Source organism: Uranotaenia lowii, unplaced genomic scaffold (assembly GCF_029784155.1).
Source record: "Uranotaenia lowii strain MFRU-FL unplaced genomic scaffold, ASM2978415v1 HiC_scaffold_728, whole genome shotgun sequence".
Lineage (NCBI taxonomy): Eukaryota > Metazoa > Arthropoda > Insecta > Diptera > Culicidae > Uranotaenia > Uranotaenia lowii.
Window position 1 is genome coordinate 8,750 of NW_026598676.1, and position 16,251 is coordinate 25,000.

Consider the following 16,251-nt stretch of genomic DNA (forward strand, 5'->3'; position numbering starts at 1 on the left):
AAGGAGAGAACAACCAATCAACAAAAAGAGATTATATCTAAACTGAGGGGAGAGACAGTCAAAATTCGACTAGCAGGTGATTAGGAGGAAAATAGTAAGTGAATGTTAAAGAATAGTATTGTAATTTTTAAGTTAGTAAATTCGAAATTTTAAATTTTTATAAACATTTTTAGACGCCTGATGATAAGTGAAGAAAAGTAACCCAAAACTTAGCTTTAGTTGTTTTACTCACCAAGAAGTGTGTAGTGAAGTATATCACTATTTGTTTTTTCTCATCTTTGTTTTTTATCGATGATAATAATTTTAGTCGATTTTATCAGTTTTTATTTTATTTAGTTATTATTTTAAAAGAATTCTGTTTTATATTTTCGCCCTTTCGATTTTTTTAAAAGAATTTTATCTTTTATTTAGTTGTATCTGCATTTTTTTTTTATTGTTTTATGTCTTTGCTCAAGACATTTCTGTTTTTGAGTATTTTATTATAGTTTCCCAGAATAAAATGTGATAGGTAGTTTAATTTTAACAACGCAACGTGCAAGTTATTTGCTTTTTTTTTAGAGTGGGATTGAATAGAGCTGAATAGAAGCTTTGAACAAAAGTGGAATTGACGGAATTGTTCTGTATTGTCAGCCAGTAAAGCAATCAATAAATGTATGCTTATTAAGAAGTATGCAATATCAGTTTAAGGTATTTTATATTTTAGATATTTTTTAAAAAGTTACAATCTTAAATTCACACAATTTTAATTCTTACTTAACAGATAGGCATCGAGCTCAGCATCAAGTTCCTCGGCAGTTTTGGCGATTTTTCGATTCTGTTGCTGATTTCCACCGCCACCACCTGGTTTACGTCTGTTTTGTTGATTTTTTCGATCCCGACTGTTTTGCCTGCTTCCCTGATGAGGATTGCTCCTACTATTATGTCGGTTTTGTGGGCCACGTTCTTCCCGTCGATCATTTCTAGGACGCGGTGGTGGTTGATGTCCGCCGAACTTCCTCGTAGGACCGGCGGCTGCTCCTAGTCGACCAGTAACCATTGGCGCCGAAACATCCGTAGTGGCCAGTTCAATTTGCATTGGTTTGCCATCAAGAGGCACCTTGTTGTACTGTTTCATGGCCTTGATGGCATCGGTTCGCCTCTCGAATACGACGTCAGCCGTTCCCAGCGATCGGCCTGATCGATCGTAATGTACCGAAGCACTTTTCAGCGGACCCATTTCGGCAAACAGCTCGCTAATGTCTGATTCCGAGACACCGTAGTCCAAATTCGAAACTAACAGTTTGGCGCTAACCAAACCTCCATTGCGTTCCCTTCCAAATCCAGCTTCCAGGGACAGAAGAGCATCTCTCCGATTTCCTTGCGGTTTGTTTTGTCTCCAGGACCCGGATGTTTCTTCCCGGGAACGGCGTGGTTTTTGAATTCCTCCCCGATTGCGACCCTTTTGGACGCCGCCTTCGCCGGAATAGGGCTTTTTGGGGGAATTCCTAGGACCGGCACCGTTGCGATTGCCTTTTCTGCGATCGTTGCTGTTGAATTTCCTAGCCTTGTCGCCGGGAGATTTGCCGGTATTGCGTTTCTGCGCCTTCTGGTTCTGGATAATCTCATCCAAACTCATATCGACGTCCATGTTTTTATTCACTTTTGTTCAGACAAAATCACTTCAGAATGCGAACGGTTGAGCAGAGCTACTCAGTTGATAGAATGATACAGTTTGGCTCAAATTGTTTCGGTTTTATGATGATCTTTGCAATAACCTGGGTCAATTCACTCGACCTGTTTTTGTAATACCTATCCGCGCAATATGACCACTAACAGATACCTGAATGACTAAGTATTCTGGTTTGGTATAAAATTTTACCTGTCACCCGGAGCAGAGCAAAGAATATCTCGCAAACGAAATTTCGAACAGCTGTCTAACTTTTTTTTTTTTTATAATTTGGCAGTTTAAAAAAAAACTACAAAATTTATTTAAGAACGAAATACATTCAATATTGAGTCTTGTGCAATTTAAGCTCCTCTTTGGAGAAACAAGTCAGAATCGTATTGTTTTCCTTACATTTTTTTAAGACGTATTACTAAATATGCTGATTCTACTGAAAGTTAAATTTTTCCAGAAAACATTTCTATTAAGCAAACGGATTGGTGAATTTTACATAATTCTATTAAACTTTATTTTCTTTCCCACAGGTCATCAGTTGCAACAAGAACATATGCACTCTCCAGATCACGGACACAACCGGGTCCCATCAGTTCCCGGCCATGCAGCGGCTATCGATCACCAAGGGCCATGCCTTCATTTTGGTCTACTCGGTTTGCTCGAAGCAGAGCCTGGAGGAAATCAAACCCATCTGGAGTTTGATAAGGGAACTCAAGGTAAGATTTTGTAATGATCCAAATCCCCAACCTGTAAACCAACGATTGAACATATTTCACAGGGCGAGGAAATATCCCAGATACCGGTCATGCTGGTGGGAAACAAGTGCGACGAGCCGGAAGAGATGCGCGAGGTGACCAACATCGATGGACAAACCGAAGCTGCCACCTGGGGGATCTCCTTCATGGAGACTTCCGCCAAAGAGAACCTCAACGTCACTGAGCTGTTTCAGGTAGGTTTCGCCGAGAAAAAATTTCTACAGTTGTACAGATAATCCATTTGCTGGACCCTTTTTTCAGGAGCTGCTCAACATGGAGAAAAATCGCAACGTGTCGCTTCAGCTGGATGGCAAGAACAAGAAGAAAAACAAAAAGAAAATGATGAAGGAGCAGGCGAAGGAGGAAAAACTACTCAAGGAAAAGAAGGAGAAGGCAAAACAGCAAGCCAAGGAAAAGGAAAAGACAGCCAAAGAGAAGGAAAAGGAGAAACCCAAAGCCGACAAGGCAAACGGAGCCAAGAAAGACGGAGCAGCAGCTGGCGGAGCAGCGGAAGGTGAAAGTAGTGGAACACTGAAAGAGAAATGCAAAGTGATGTAATCGTATTGATATGCGCACCAACTAATATAATAAAAAAAAATCTCAATCGAGTTAAATTTAAAGAAGAAAAAAAAACGTTAGAAACACACACAAACTACAAGCAAATAAGAATAAATTATTATTAATAAAAAAAAGTGAAAACAAAACTCGAATAAAATCGAATCGAAAAGCAAGCAAGAACAACTGAAAAGAGAAAGAGACATACACATTATCAGGTTTTAAATCGATTTTAGACGCTAAAAAACGACAACTTCAATGATTAAAAAAAGAACAAAGAAAGATAAAAAAAATGATATTATACAACCATAATTATATTTATATACATACTTAAAAAGGAATAAAAGAAGAAAAAACCAATATTATGTACATATGATAGTGCTAATTTAAAATTATAAACGCAACGTAGTAACAAGCAGACGCTTAATCTTCATGATATGCCATACAAAATTATTACTAGCAGAAACATAGCAAATTATTATATATTTTGCTTCGATAATTCAATAAAATTTGAATAAATCGTTAAATTAAAAGACAAAAAGCACAATTTCTTGGTACTTTTATTGCATTTTTCCTCCAGGTCTAGGTAAGTTGGCTGTTCCTAAATTTACGTTTCCAGATAGGAAACGCACTCAAAAGGTTGAGTGGGAATCCATATTCTTCATTGATTCTAGGAAAGTTTTATTTTGGAAACCTACGATTGTTTGGAAAAAGGTACTTACTGATGTCACATCAGTCATCAGTCATCGCTTAGCTTAGAACCATCAACCTTAAAGTATGCTATTGTGTATACGTTCTCATGAGACCCAGAACCCAGAATACCCAGAATACATCATTGAGAACTTGGAATTGTAACAATGTTTCCGATCTGATCTTGTTATTAAAGATGAGCAATGTATACGGGGTTAGGCTTCTCGATTGTCAGTTTAGAATCAGTCGAGACTGAAGAGCAAGGATTGTGTGGAGCTTACTTGCGTTCAGTTAAACTGTTCAGCTGTTGCATTTTAACTGTATTTATTTAGTGATTTTTTTTTAAATATAAACTGACATAGTTTTAAATTGATAGCGTGAGCAATCTCAATCGTTGTGATAGGAGCCTGATAAGGAAGATGACTGTTCTTGGTAAGTAATAAGAAGTTAGACTTTTGAATCTAGGTTCATATGAACATTTGAATAATTTGTTTAACTTTGTCTGTGATTTAACTTTAAGACATGATGAATCTTAATATCAATGATTACCCTCTTAATATCAAACAAGAAGAACATAAATTTAAAAAAAAGCTGATCCAAAGCGGTGAATTCTCAGAGGTTTCCTAAATATCTCATGCAAACGAAAATATGACATTGGATTGGCTGTTTGTTCAGCATTCCCGGTGAGCCCGATCCTCAATGTAACTTTTTCATATTTGTTGGCGTTTCAATTGTAAAATGGCCTTTTAAACGGGGAGTTTTATAGCTTAAAAACAAATCTCCACTCATTTGAAATACTTATGTAAAAGAATTTGGCTCGAAACGTTAAATCACACTTTGAAAAAGGTATCATCAAACGGGACATCATGCAACAGCTGAGTTAGATGCAACATTTGCATACCGCAACACACCATAATTTGTATTTTGGAATTTATCTATTGTTCATAGAAAATTTAAAAAATCGCGCAATAGATGTACAATTTTTGAGATTTTTCGATGTCGTAAAAAGCATTACGCAGTATGACGCAATGGCTTAATGATGTCACCTACAGACTTTATATTGTTTTTATTTTCCTATACCAACACTGTTGTTGAAAAACATTTTCGCACAATCACCAATTTTTTTAAAATAAATATTTTTATAGTTCAGTTCCCAGTTAAAAATATATCAAATTGCAAATCAAAGTTTCACCTTTTAAATCTCGTTTCCATAAGCTGAAATATGATTGTTTTGCATCACGCGTTTGGTAATTTCAAAATTTCATCCATCCAAAAATTAATTTTTATGATTTCAGATACCTAGTAGACTTTTTGTAGTACTGTAAACTAGGGGAGCTTTGATCGGACCAGTTAGTGCTCTGGCCAGACAACTACAATGAGTTTCTGTGACGTCAAATTTGAAACAAGCCATATTAACACTACACGAACCTGTAGCAGTAAATTTCAGTCCCAGGATGGGCGTATACTACTGAAATACCAGAGTACGATGTTAAAGGATCTTTAACTCCTTTTAACCCTATAACCATTCTAAAGCTAAAGGAACTAGACACACGTATCAATACAAGAGAAGTTACACATATAAGGTAAAACAGATATGACTGTCGACATGCGATACATATTTTGATGCAAAACCTGAATCAATTGGGAATTTTAAAGCTTTTTGGCAACCTAAACAAAAAAAAAAGAAAAAAATTTAAATATTTTTTTCATGGAAAGAATATTTGTACGGCTTGAATGATTGAAACGGACATTTAAAAATTAAATATATTAAAATTTGGTCAGTATCAACTTGACGTATTTCTTTCAATTTTGCAATTAAAAAACCTGAACACCCCTCATTTTGAAGGTGTGTGTGTAGAATGTTGCTCTTAAGGCTATGATCATTTAGTATCCGGGCAGTTACAAACGTGTGTATTTTAAAAACTATTCATTTGATCGAAAAACTTTCTATGGAGGAAATGAAGGTGTTAATATGACATTTAATGTAAAAATATCAATGATTTGAAGAAATACTCTAACTTTTTCATAAAATCTCTTTTTTATCTTTGCACACTTTTTTCAGTCATGATGTGATTTATTTTTTTTTTACCACAGAAGCAAAACCTTTGTAAAATAATGATATTTTACACAAACTCACCTGGAAAAAGAAATTGGAATCTGGTTGGAACCTTTTCATGGGTAGGCATCTCGAAGAATTTGATTTCTTAAATCCGGTTTTAACATAAATTTTGTTGTCCATCACAACACATCTGTCATTTTGCGTAAAAACCAGATGCTCAGATTGCGATCTCTGTAACTGATAATTATTAGTTATTTACTTGGTGTCTACTAGTCAAGCAACACTTTTTGCCTGCCGGAAATGGATTTTTTGTATTATTTAAGGAGTCTGCATTCAGTTATCCCCAATAACCATAGAATTTTTACCATATTTAAGATCAAGGGTTGCTCTCCGATGGTTGGTTTGAACTTCGTGTGGATCCTAGAGTGGCTCCTTATACTTCTAACCGTTTGGTACGAAAAAACTTTCAAGTCAACAATGAAGAATTTTCGAGGCGCAAAATGCGTAAAAGGAGCTAATTTGTGCAAAACTATTTTTACCATGTAAAGGGCATTGAAATATCTCAAATACACGTTAACTTAAAAATCTATCAAAAATAGGCAAGATAGTCTTTTTCATAACCAACTCAACGCTACTAAAGTTTTGCATATCCGAGCTCTATTAACGTAGCTATCACCAAAATAAAGTGCCCGGATACTAAATGATCATAGCCTTATTTTGATTTTGGAATTCACTCTTCAGTTGCCAAAATGCCGTCCAAGGTAGAAGAGCAGCATATTAAAATTTTGCTCGCGCATCGCGAAAATCCGAGCTTCTCGCACGCAAAGCTGGCAAAATCGCTAAAAGTTGCCAAATCAACCGTTACAAATGTAATGAAGGTGTTTGGGGAACGTTTGTCGACAGCCAGGAAGTCTGGTTCGGGGGGAAATCGAAAACCGGAAGCCGCTGAGACGACAAAGAGAGTTGCCGGTAGTTTCTAGCGAAACCCTAACCTCTCTCTCCGAGATGCCGCAAATAAGCTGGTAGTATCGCCTACAACCGTGCATCGAGCCAATAAACGAGCCGGACTATCGAATTACAAGAAGGTGGTGACTCCAAATCGCGATGATAAACCAAATACGACAGCCAAAGCGGGATCCCGGAAGCTGTACGCGACAATTCTGACGAAGTTTGACTGCGCGGTAATGGACGACAAAACCTACGTTAAGGTCGACTACAAGCAGCTTCCGGGACAGGAGTTTTATACGGCAAAAGGAAGGGGAAAGGTAACAGATATTGTCAAGCACATGAAACTGTCAAAGTTCGCGAAGAAATATCTGGTTTGGCAAGCCATCTGTACCTGTGGCTTGAGAAGCAGCATTTTCATAGCTTCCGGGACTGTCAACCAAGAAATTTACGTGAAAGAGTGTTTGAATAAACGCCTGCTGCCTTTTCTGAAGAAACACGGTTGTTCCGTACTGTTTTGGCCAGATTTGGCACCTTGCCATTACGGTAAAAAGGCCATGGAGTGGTACACCGCCAACAACGTGCAGGTGGTTCCCAAGGACAAGAACCCTCCCAACACGCCAGAGCTCCGCCCAATTCAGAAATACTGGGCTATTGTCAAGCGGAACCTAAAGAAAACCACAAAAACTGCTAAAGATGAGCAGCAGTTCAAGGCAAACTGGCTTTCTGCGGCGAAGAAGATGGACAAGGTGGCTGTACAAAATCTGATGGCAGCGGTTAAGCGTAAGGCCCCGCAATTGGCCGCCCCGGATTTGGAAAAACGGAAGCCTAACTGAATATTTTTCCTGAATTTTATACTAATTAAACTTGAAAAAGAAATTTAATTTGATTTTTTAAATAAACGATTTCACCGATTTACACGCGTTTTCCCTTGACCAAACTTTGACCAAGTTGATGGCGTCGGTTCAAAGCGATTGTGTATGAATCGAAAAATTTCGAGTATTTGGATTGCTTGTTCTGCGTGTCCTTTTCGGCCTCGCCTTAGAATGAAATGCTAAACTATATTCCGTCACAGTCAAAATGACGAGGACGAACTGAAAGCGACTATGATTATTTCGACGCTTCATTTGACTGAAGGTTGAGGAAAGATTGTTTGCTTGGTTATTCATAAGAAGGCGTCTGTATTGAATGCGACTGCTTTAATCTTTTCATAGTCACAGTTTTTTGACTGATGTCGGTTACTTTTTTACGCTCTAATTATATCCACAAACGTCGTTTGAATATTCTGCTATCAATGATAATTCTTTATACTCCTTACCTCAGTAAGTATTTTAAAACTTTTAAGTGTCACAAAAAAGCCACCCCTTCCCAAATATTCGAAAATGTATCAAAAGAGTGATCAATGTTCCCCCAGTTTACGGTATATTTTACCCCCAAATGTATGCAGCACCTTTATGTTTTTGCTTTAATAACATTCTTGACAGAAAAAAATGTGAATTTTAATTCAAACAAAACAAAAAATTACTGCAATTTGGTGCTTTATACGTTATAACGTCTCAAATATATCAGGTGATGGAAGTGTAAGAGAAACATGAGATATCAAAGAAAGAAAGAACATACCGTAAATATCATGAATTTTTCAAAAAAGATGCAACAACTCACCGACGCGACGGGTCCCAAATATATCCCCAAATATATCAAAAATTATAAATTATCAAACGTTTTGATTGTTCATCAAAAACAATGTATGTTGCAATTTACCCATTTTTCTTAGTATGGTGAAAATCGCGTGTGTTTGTAAATTTAAAAATAACTGGTAAAAACAATATTTTTTCTGACTATGTCAATTTGATGTCCCATCAACCTGAAAACTTTTGATGTACAAGTTGAAAAGTGTTGCATGATGCCCCAGTTGACGGTATTTAAATTTTTGAAAATAGAAAGGTAGGATTACAGAATACTCAAATAATTTAAATTTCAGCATTTCTTCTCTTGCTTGTTTTTAGTTTCGAAGCAGAATATATTCAGAACTAAAACTGACCGAGAGTAAGAAAAGTTGGGTGAATTGTCTTGATCGTCATTGGAAACGGAGAAGAAACTATCGCTTGCTCACGTTCATCACTTAGTGTCAAACAAGTGATAAACCAGTTATCATTATCAGTAGTGGTAAATTTTACTCCCTGATTGTGAGCATGAAAAAGTGTTTTTGTGTTGCATTCATCCGTATTGCTTCAACCAGAAGAAAAGTGAAACTCATGGTATTTTGAAAGTTTTCGGCACACATGCTAGTGGCGAAGATAAAATATCTTTCATTTTTTCTCCTGATACTTCCTTGGGACATCAAAGAAAGGCTTGTCAACAAAAATTTCTGGGCAGAGATCTGCTAGGCGCTCGCTCAAAAGTAGGAACGTTTCGCTGTTTATTACAAATCTTTTCGATATTTCGTCTCGATAGCGGTCCAACTTACTTGCAAACGGTTTGACCACCGTATCTCGTTTATTAATTCGGCTAGACGCTATCAAACTTTGTTGACATGAATCCTAGTAAATATGAAATGGTATCAGAAATTATAACATAAGTCGTTTACTATAGTGTTGCGATTTCGACTACATAGTGAAAAGATCGTAAAAATGTCGTCTGAAGTTAGTTTAAATCGGATATGATAGAAAGTTCACCATGTTTGTAAATTTTGAAATGATTTTGCTCCCGCGCGGGCTTCAAGTGAAAAGATCATCGTCATGTTCTCTCTGCAACCAGCAGTGCATCCAGGTGGCTAAAAATCAGATGGGAGTTGCGTAATATTGAATAATAAGAGAACCGAAAAATATTTCGTTGGCAAAGATTTTTAGGCTATGAGAACAAAATCTTGCGCTCTCTTTCATTCTTTCGATAGGTACGAATAAGGTGTCGGGTAGCGCCCAATTGGTGTAGTTTTCATCGCTTTAGAAAGAAGTGGAATTTATGTATGTATATTGCCTTCACTTTGGTAGGTAAATGCTGTTTTTTTCAACTTTCATACGATCATTCTATAATGTATTTAAAACGTATATCAAATCGACATAAAAATATAGCTACAAAAATGTTTATTGGGATTCCAACCTGTTTCAGTGTCTTGTTTCTACGAACAAGATGCCTTCTTAAAACGGTGTATTTAAAAAAAATCTTTTTCCATTATAGGCTTTTGGGCCTTCGTTGCTCTGATTTTAGCATCCTTTGCCGATGATGGAATGTGTGGATGTCATTGTATACCTGTTTCGGATGATTTGAAGGAAATGGTGCTTATGCGCGGTAAGTAAATCATAACTATTTTATATTAGCTTTAGAGGATCTGTGTGTGGGTTTTGATTTTTTTAGTTTTGATGATTTTAGTTTGAATCATTTGGTTTCAACTTTAAGGTAGGTATAGCCAAATTTTATGGAATGCGTCACAAATGTTATTGTGTTTTCTATTTATTTATTTATTTAAGTCTTTGACTGCTGCCATACAGACCGAATATTAAAATTAACTTATGTTTAAATTAAAACTATTTTAAAGCTAGGTAACGTTACGGATTTCACATTTAAACATTGATTTGGATACATTGAAGTCAAACAAGTGTGAAACATCGTTGAAGACTTGACAACATCGATTAAGCGGGTGGTTTTGTCCAAAAACTGTTCTGCTTCTAGGTAGCCAAAAGGTGGTTTGGTTACGCAAACGGCGAGCTGGGGCGTGCAAACTCAAGCTTTGGAGCAATTGTGGACAGTTTACAGCGTTTGTCAGGATATCGTATACAAACATTCGCTGCAAATATGTTCTTCTTTGGCCTAGGGACGGAATAGACAAAAGAGCACACCTTTGTGGGTAGGGTGGTAGCCTTACAGGGTCTCGCCATGGCAGTTGACGCAACGCATAACGAAGAAATTTTCTCTGAATTCGTTCGATTCGTTCGATATGGACAGAGTGGTAGGGTGCCCAAACTGGTGCCGCATACTCCAAGACACTTCGCACCAAAGAGCAGAACACTGTCTTGAGAGCGTATGGGTCTTCAAAGCTCAAAGTGTTTCGTCGCAGGAATCCAAACAAAGCGAAGGCTTTAGCTGTTGTTTAGCAATATGCTGATTAAACGAGAGCTTCTGATCAAAAGTTACTCCAAGATCCTTAATTGTAACAACTCTTTCGAGCGGAGTGCCACCAAAAGCGTAATCGAAGAGCAAAGAGTTTCTGGTTCTAAAAAAGCTGATGCACTTGCACTTATCGGCGTTTACTTCCATTCCATGTTTTCCGCACCATGCGAGAAGTCTGTTAATGTCTTCTTGGAGCGCAGCGCAGTCCACTCTTGAGTCAACGATCCGGTAGATTTTCAAATCATCTGCGAACAGTAGTTTTGGCGATTGAAGGACGGTTGCTAAGTCGTTTATGAAAATCACGAAAATAAGTGGTTCTGAGTGACTACCTTGCGGAACACCAGACGGCATAGTAAACATCGTGGAGTGAATTCCACGGATATTTATGAAGCCTTGACGATTAAGCAGATAAGAGTGCAACCATTTGCTTACCAATTCAGGGAAGCCATAACCTTACCCATTAAGGGAAGCCATTGTGGAACATAACAATTTTTCTGATCTCTGATTTCAATTTTGTTCGATATATGGAGAGTGTTACAAATTAAAAGCATGGGTTTTATAAAGCATGGCGATGCTGGCAAATGCTAGATGTCTCAAATAATGGCAAATCAATAGGTGGTATGAATAAGAAAATAGCAATTGCTTCGATAGCTTATACTTAGCTCGAACTTTAGAATGGCAAAATTTGGAAGCATTTGCTCAACTAGATATGAACAAGCAGAGTAGATTATTTACTTTCAACCAGCTCCGGATTAAAAATATGCATGCCATTCAAAGTATTTAACTCACAAAACTGCTCGAAAATAGCTAAAGCAATTACTAGAACTTTATTCATATCAGCCAATATCAAATGACAATCTTTTAGTCAGTATTTCAACTCGTTTTTATACAAACAAGCTTCAAGAATTCTTTTACTTTTAACCCTAAATTTTAATAAATTGAGTTCCGTCAACAATAATACAAAAGCAATATCAAGCCGCTAAGAATATTTAATCATAAAATGTTTCAGCTTAGGCTCCCTCACCTCTTATAACGTTTTCAATATATGGCTGTTGTACCTTTGAGTTCATTCAAACAACGATAAACAACAGATACCTACGTTGGAATTCAAACGAATCCTCCGTCTAACTAGAGAATCCTTCCTAATTCACCACCCACGTAACGCTTTATCGGGATAAAAGTCTTCCTAATCGAGGGAGGGGTGAAGCTTTTCGATATATCCTTGTCAAGGCCGAGCGAATGGTGGGTCCTTCGGGCGCCTGCGCACCTATTTGTTGATATCCTTCATTTCAGCACGCTTCCTCCACCGACTGGAGCGAAAATAAATCAATAGCATATAGATTTCGCCTTTCAGTTAGAAGGGGACATTTCATAGCGACGGAAGCAGCAGTAGCAGTGGAAACAACATTCTCTAGAAACGGCTCTGCAGGAGCGGCAGCGTGGATAGTTGCCATAACCAGTCCAGAGCCGTGCTCGCTGGCAGATTCAAGGGAAGGAATCATCCGGACGCGGGACACATCTCAGACGAATCTTGCGAAGAAAATATCGACGGAGTTAAATCTGTGCTGATTTTCCAGAAATTTCGAGGATGATAGTATAAAATGTTGATCCTGAGGATATTGGTGAAGCTGGATGGAAGAAGTTCTTTGTCGAAAGGGCTCGGATCGGAAGAATTTCGACAATGAAATAGACTTGAAACTGTGTAACTATATTTATGTGGATATATTTGTGAGAAGGATGAAAAAAAGCTGAAGTCCTTTCATCGATGAGAAGTTCGTGGCTTATCAGTGTTGGCAGCGTAGTTAATCTCTGGAAGAGCAAGCAAGCAAGCAGTAACAAATCGGGAAGGGTGCAGGTGTATCGGTGTTTGCAGCTTCCCCCTTATTTCTTCGATGCTGTAATGAGTGCTGTGTATTGCTTTTAAAATTCATAGGAATCAGAGTTAAAAGTATAAGAAAATGTGGTGACGTCGGAATGTTTCCGAGTGCTTTCCAACGACAACAATCATTTTTATAGTATACAAATTTCGGTCGAGCAAACAATTCGCGTCTTACTGTAGTGTGAAAGTGCATAAACCCATCTCTAGGAAATTGATGTGCCTTTGGAACTTTTAGCCGATAACCCTCCAGAAGAAAAATCAACATTCACAAATCTCACACAATGTCTAACAACACGATCAGCCTGTCTCTATATGTGCTTAGATCTTAGAAAAGTATTAGCATCCCGCCAGCTTAAATGTCTAATCGGAATCGTACTCTTCGAGGTATTTAGCAAAATCTGCCTAAACTTTTGTGAGCAATCGTGGAAAATAGCGAAACAGTGAAAGGAAAAACACATAATCAAAGAGGAAAATTTTATCTATTTATCTCAACGTGCAAGCTTCTTAGTATAGCATTCTAACGTACATAGTGAAACACCCACACACATACGCATAAATACATTTTAAAATCACTAAATCTCATATCAGAAGCAAACAGTAGATATCGTACCCAAGAGGAAGTCGCACATTTTATCATAATTCAATCAAATGTAAGTACCTACATATATAAAATTGCATTGGACATGTTACGGTGGAGCTGAAGCTTTGACTTTTTTCCATTTTTATTCTGCTGTTATTTTTCGTGGAAATTTTCACTCTAATTTAGAAATTGGTAATGGTTAATAAAATTTGTTATCTACAACCTGCTGATATCCTTTTTATTAGATTGCATTTCATGATTTTCTAAATTTTGTTCTTTAAGGACTTCGGGTATTTTTAATGTTGATGAAGTCGGCAACAAACTTTACAATTGTTTTAAAATGTCAATAATAACGCACACACAGAGCCAATTTTTTACACATCAGAGAATGATATGACTAATCAGCTTTTGATTAGACAAACCGACGACCAAGGTTGCCGAAAGTAATTATGTGTTTTTAACCAAAAAAAAATCTCTAGTTCAATGGTTGGACCCAAAAAAATTTGTGATGGTTTTTTTATGTTCTTTCTATGTTTTCCATTGAAAAGTTATGTCAAATATTTACAAATTTGTTAGTTTTTACAATTTACCTACTTTATAAAAATCAACTAACACTACCAAGGTCGTAATATTTCGTTTAACGCACAAAGTCAAATAGTCGGTACTAATAATTTTAACAGCTGTAACTTGCCAAATTTCACAAACTTGGTCTTCATGAATTACTTGAAGTGTCTAGTTTTAGTTAGTAGAACTGTATTTTCCTCCAAAATCAAATAATTTTTTTTTAAATATTTGCAAATATGTTTGCTTCGAAATTATAATTCAAATAAAATAACAAACTCATCCTAAAAATATTGTTTGTCTGAATATGAAAACTGAAGAATAATAAATTGCTTTGCACTTTTAACTGTTTTTCTATGCCATGAAGCTACGTTAGAAAATCACATTGAGGTTAAAAATAACATTCAACAAAAAAAAAGTCACCACTACATTTTGATATCTAGTTCAAAATAATGAAACCTAATAAAAAAGTTTTGTATGACAAACAAAATCATGAGACTTCAAGTAATTCAATGGTGTAAAGTTTATAGAAATCGGTTCAGTCTCGAGGAAAAATAACCTTAATGGGTTAAATTCCCATAAAAAAGGAAATAAAGGAGAAATCGGTTCAGTAGTTTCTGAGATATAAGGCTCACGATCTGGCGTTCCCACTATTTTTGTTGGGATGAAAAACCCATTGGGCTTAAAATCCCGGTAAAAAAATAAATAAATGAATAAAAAGATTCAAGTATTTTTATTTATTCTCTATTCTTGGTGAAACAAAGACACCCATTAGTCCTTTGAGTGTTAACCCTAATCTGCTCTTGAGTATCAATGTTGGAAGTTTGGCGGCCTGTAACTTTATTCGGGTACATCCAAATAAAAAAAATCCTCTGGGACCCTAATAAACTTTTGAAATCTTTAATTTTGCATCATTACTTTTCTATGGACGCACCTTGTAAGCCCAGACAAAAAAAAACTTCCTAATCAGACTTTGCGTGTCAATTTGACGCTTTTCGCTACATCTCTCTTGTTTTTCAGCCAATTTTTACAGAATTTATAGTTTTGGAAATTTCTTAATGCAACTCAAATATGTTTTTCAAACATTATTCAGCTACAACCCTTCAGTTTTCCGTTATTCAAAGTCTAAGAAAAAAAAAACCGAAAAAACATGTTTCGGAAAAAAAGACTGTAGATCGCCATGACCGCAAAAAAGTGGTGTAAAAACCGTAATTTTCAATATACATATAAACCGTCAAAATTGTTTGCGTCATACTTAGGATTGTTCGATCTTCTGAAAAAGATCGATTCCCAAGATCGATTCAGTTGAATGCTTTCAGGATCGATCCACCTTATAAATTGAAGCAAAAGGATGGATCTCTGCAAGAACGATGTTTTAAAATTTTGTGAAGAGTGCTGCCTGAGGACTGCATTATGCTGAAGAAAATAGTAAAAACGACAGAAAAGCTCATACATTTGATATTTTTATTCAATTAAAAAAATCAATAAATAATATCTTTCAAATTCAACATCAGAATGTTTCATTAGAACTTTTCATGACTTTGGTTGAGTAATATATTACATATCAAAAACGAAATAAAAACCTATATGCAATACACCACAATTTTTGGACAAAATTATAAGCGAGTTGAATAGGAGTAACTTTAAATATTGGAAATTGACTGAATAAAAACATTACAACCATTTTAAGTTAGGCTTATTTGAAAAGACATCGGACTTTTATTTACGCTGGTGTTTTAAATACCATCAATTCAATGACAGTCAAGGTAACGTGATCAGCGATAATCTGTAAGGCTCAACTTCAATTCTCAAAGCCTTCAAATTTTTCAAGGTTAATTTTCATTAATAGTGCTATATAAAAAAAATAATTTGAGGAATGATATAAATCAAATAAAGTTATATAATAAACACTTTATTTTTTTTTCGATAGACTTTTTATCGAGGTCTCATTTAAAAGCTCAACAGCCTTCTATCGAGTTTCGACTATGAAGCTAGAAAGTTTCGAAAAGAACTTAAATCTTGAGGAGGGTTAAATGCTATAGAATATTAATGTTTAATTGAAGGTTGAGTTAGCTCTCAAGTGACCGTTCTATGGAACGTTCGATTACTTGAGCATTTGATAAAAGTTCTGATTTTCCTCAAGAGTATATGTAGATAGAGGTAAAAAACGCTATCTATTAAGCCGATTTCGATAATATTGGCTTGGAAGCACAAATAATGAAAAACAAGTTTCATGATGGTGCAGGTATCAAAGTTTTGAACGAAACTGAATCTGAAAATCTTCATAATAATTTAAAAAAAAAAAAAAACTTCAAAAGATCGAAACATCGGATCGAAAATAAACCGATTTAATCGATTTTTACAAGGCTAAATGATCGATGATCGATCCAAGATCGACCAATCCTAACCAGATAAATTAAAAAAATAGGATTGGAAAGTTGGCACATTTTTTTCATCTTTAGA

At 36.1% G+C, this 16,251-nt stretch overlaps 2 protein-coding genes across 2 annotated transcripts; one reads left to right on the forward strand and one right to left on the reverse strand.

The window, feature by feature from the left end:
- Window positions 1-478: 478 nt before the first annotated feature.
- Window positions 479-1,692, reverse strand: LOC129760700 (THO complex subunit 4-like). The gene has a single exon (XM_055758358.1). It carries the CDS (start codon window positions 1,625-1,627, stop codon window positions 743-745), a length of 885 nt encoding a protein of 294 aa, XP_055614333.1. The 5' UTR covers window positions 1,628-1,692; the 3' UTR covers window positions 479-742.
- Window positions 1,693-2,171: 479 nt separating this feature from the next.
- Window positions 2,172-3,508, forward strand: LOC129760699 (GTP-binding protein Di-Ras2-like). Its single transcript, XM_055758357.1, has 3 exons — window positions 2,172-2,373; window positions 2,436-2,606; window positions 2,674-3,508. The coding sequence occupies exons 1-3, from the start codon at window positions 2,260-2,262 to the stop codon at window positions 2,968-2,970; spliced, it is 582 nt and encodes a 193-aa protein (XP_055614332.1). The 5' UTR covers window positions 2,172-2,259; the 3' UTR covers window positions 2,971-3,508.
- The last annotated feature ends 12,743 nt before the right edge of the window (window positions 3,509-16,251 follow it).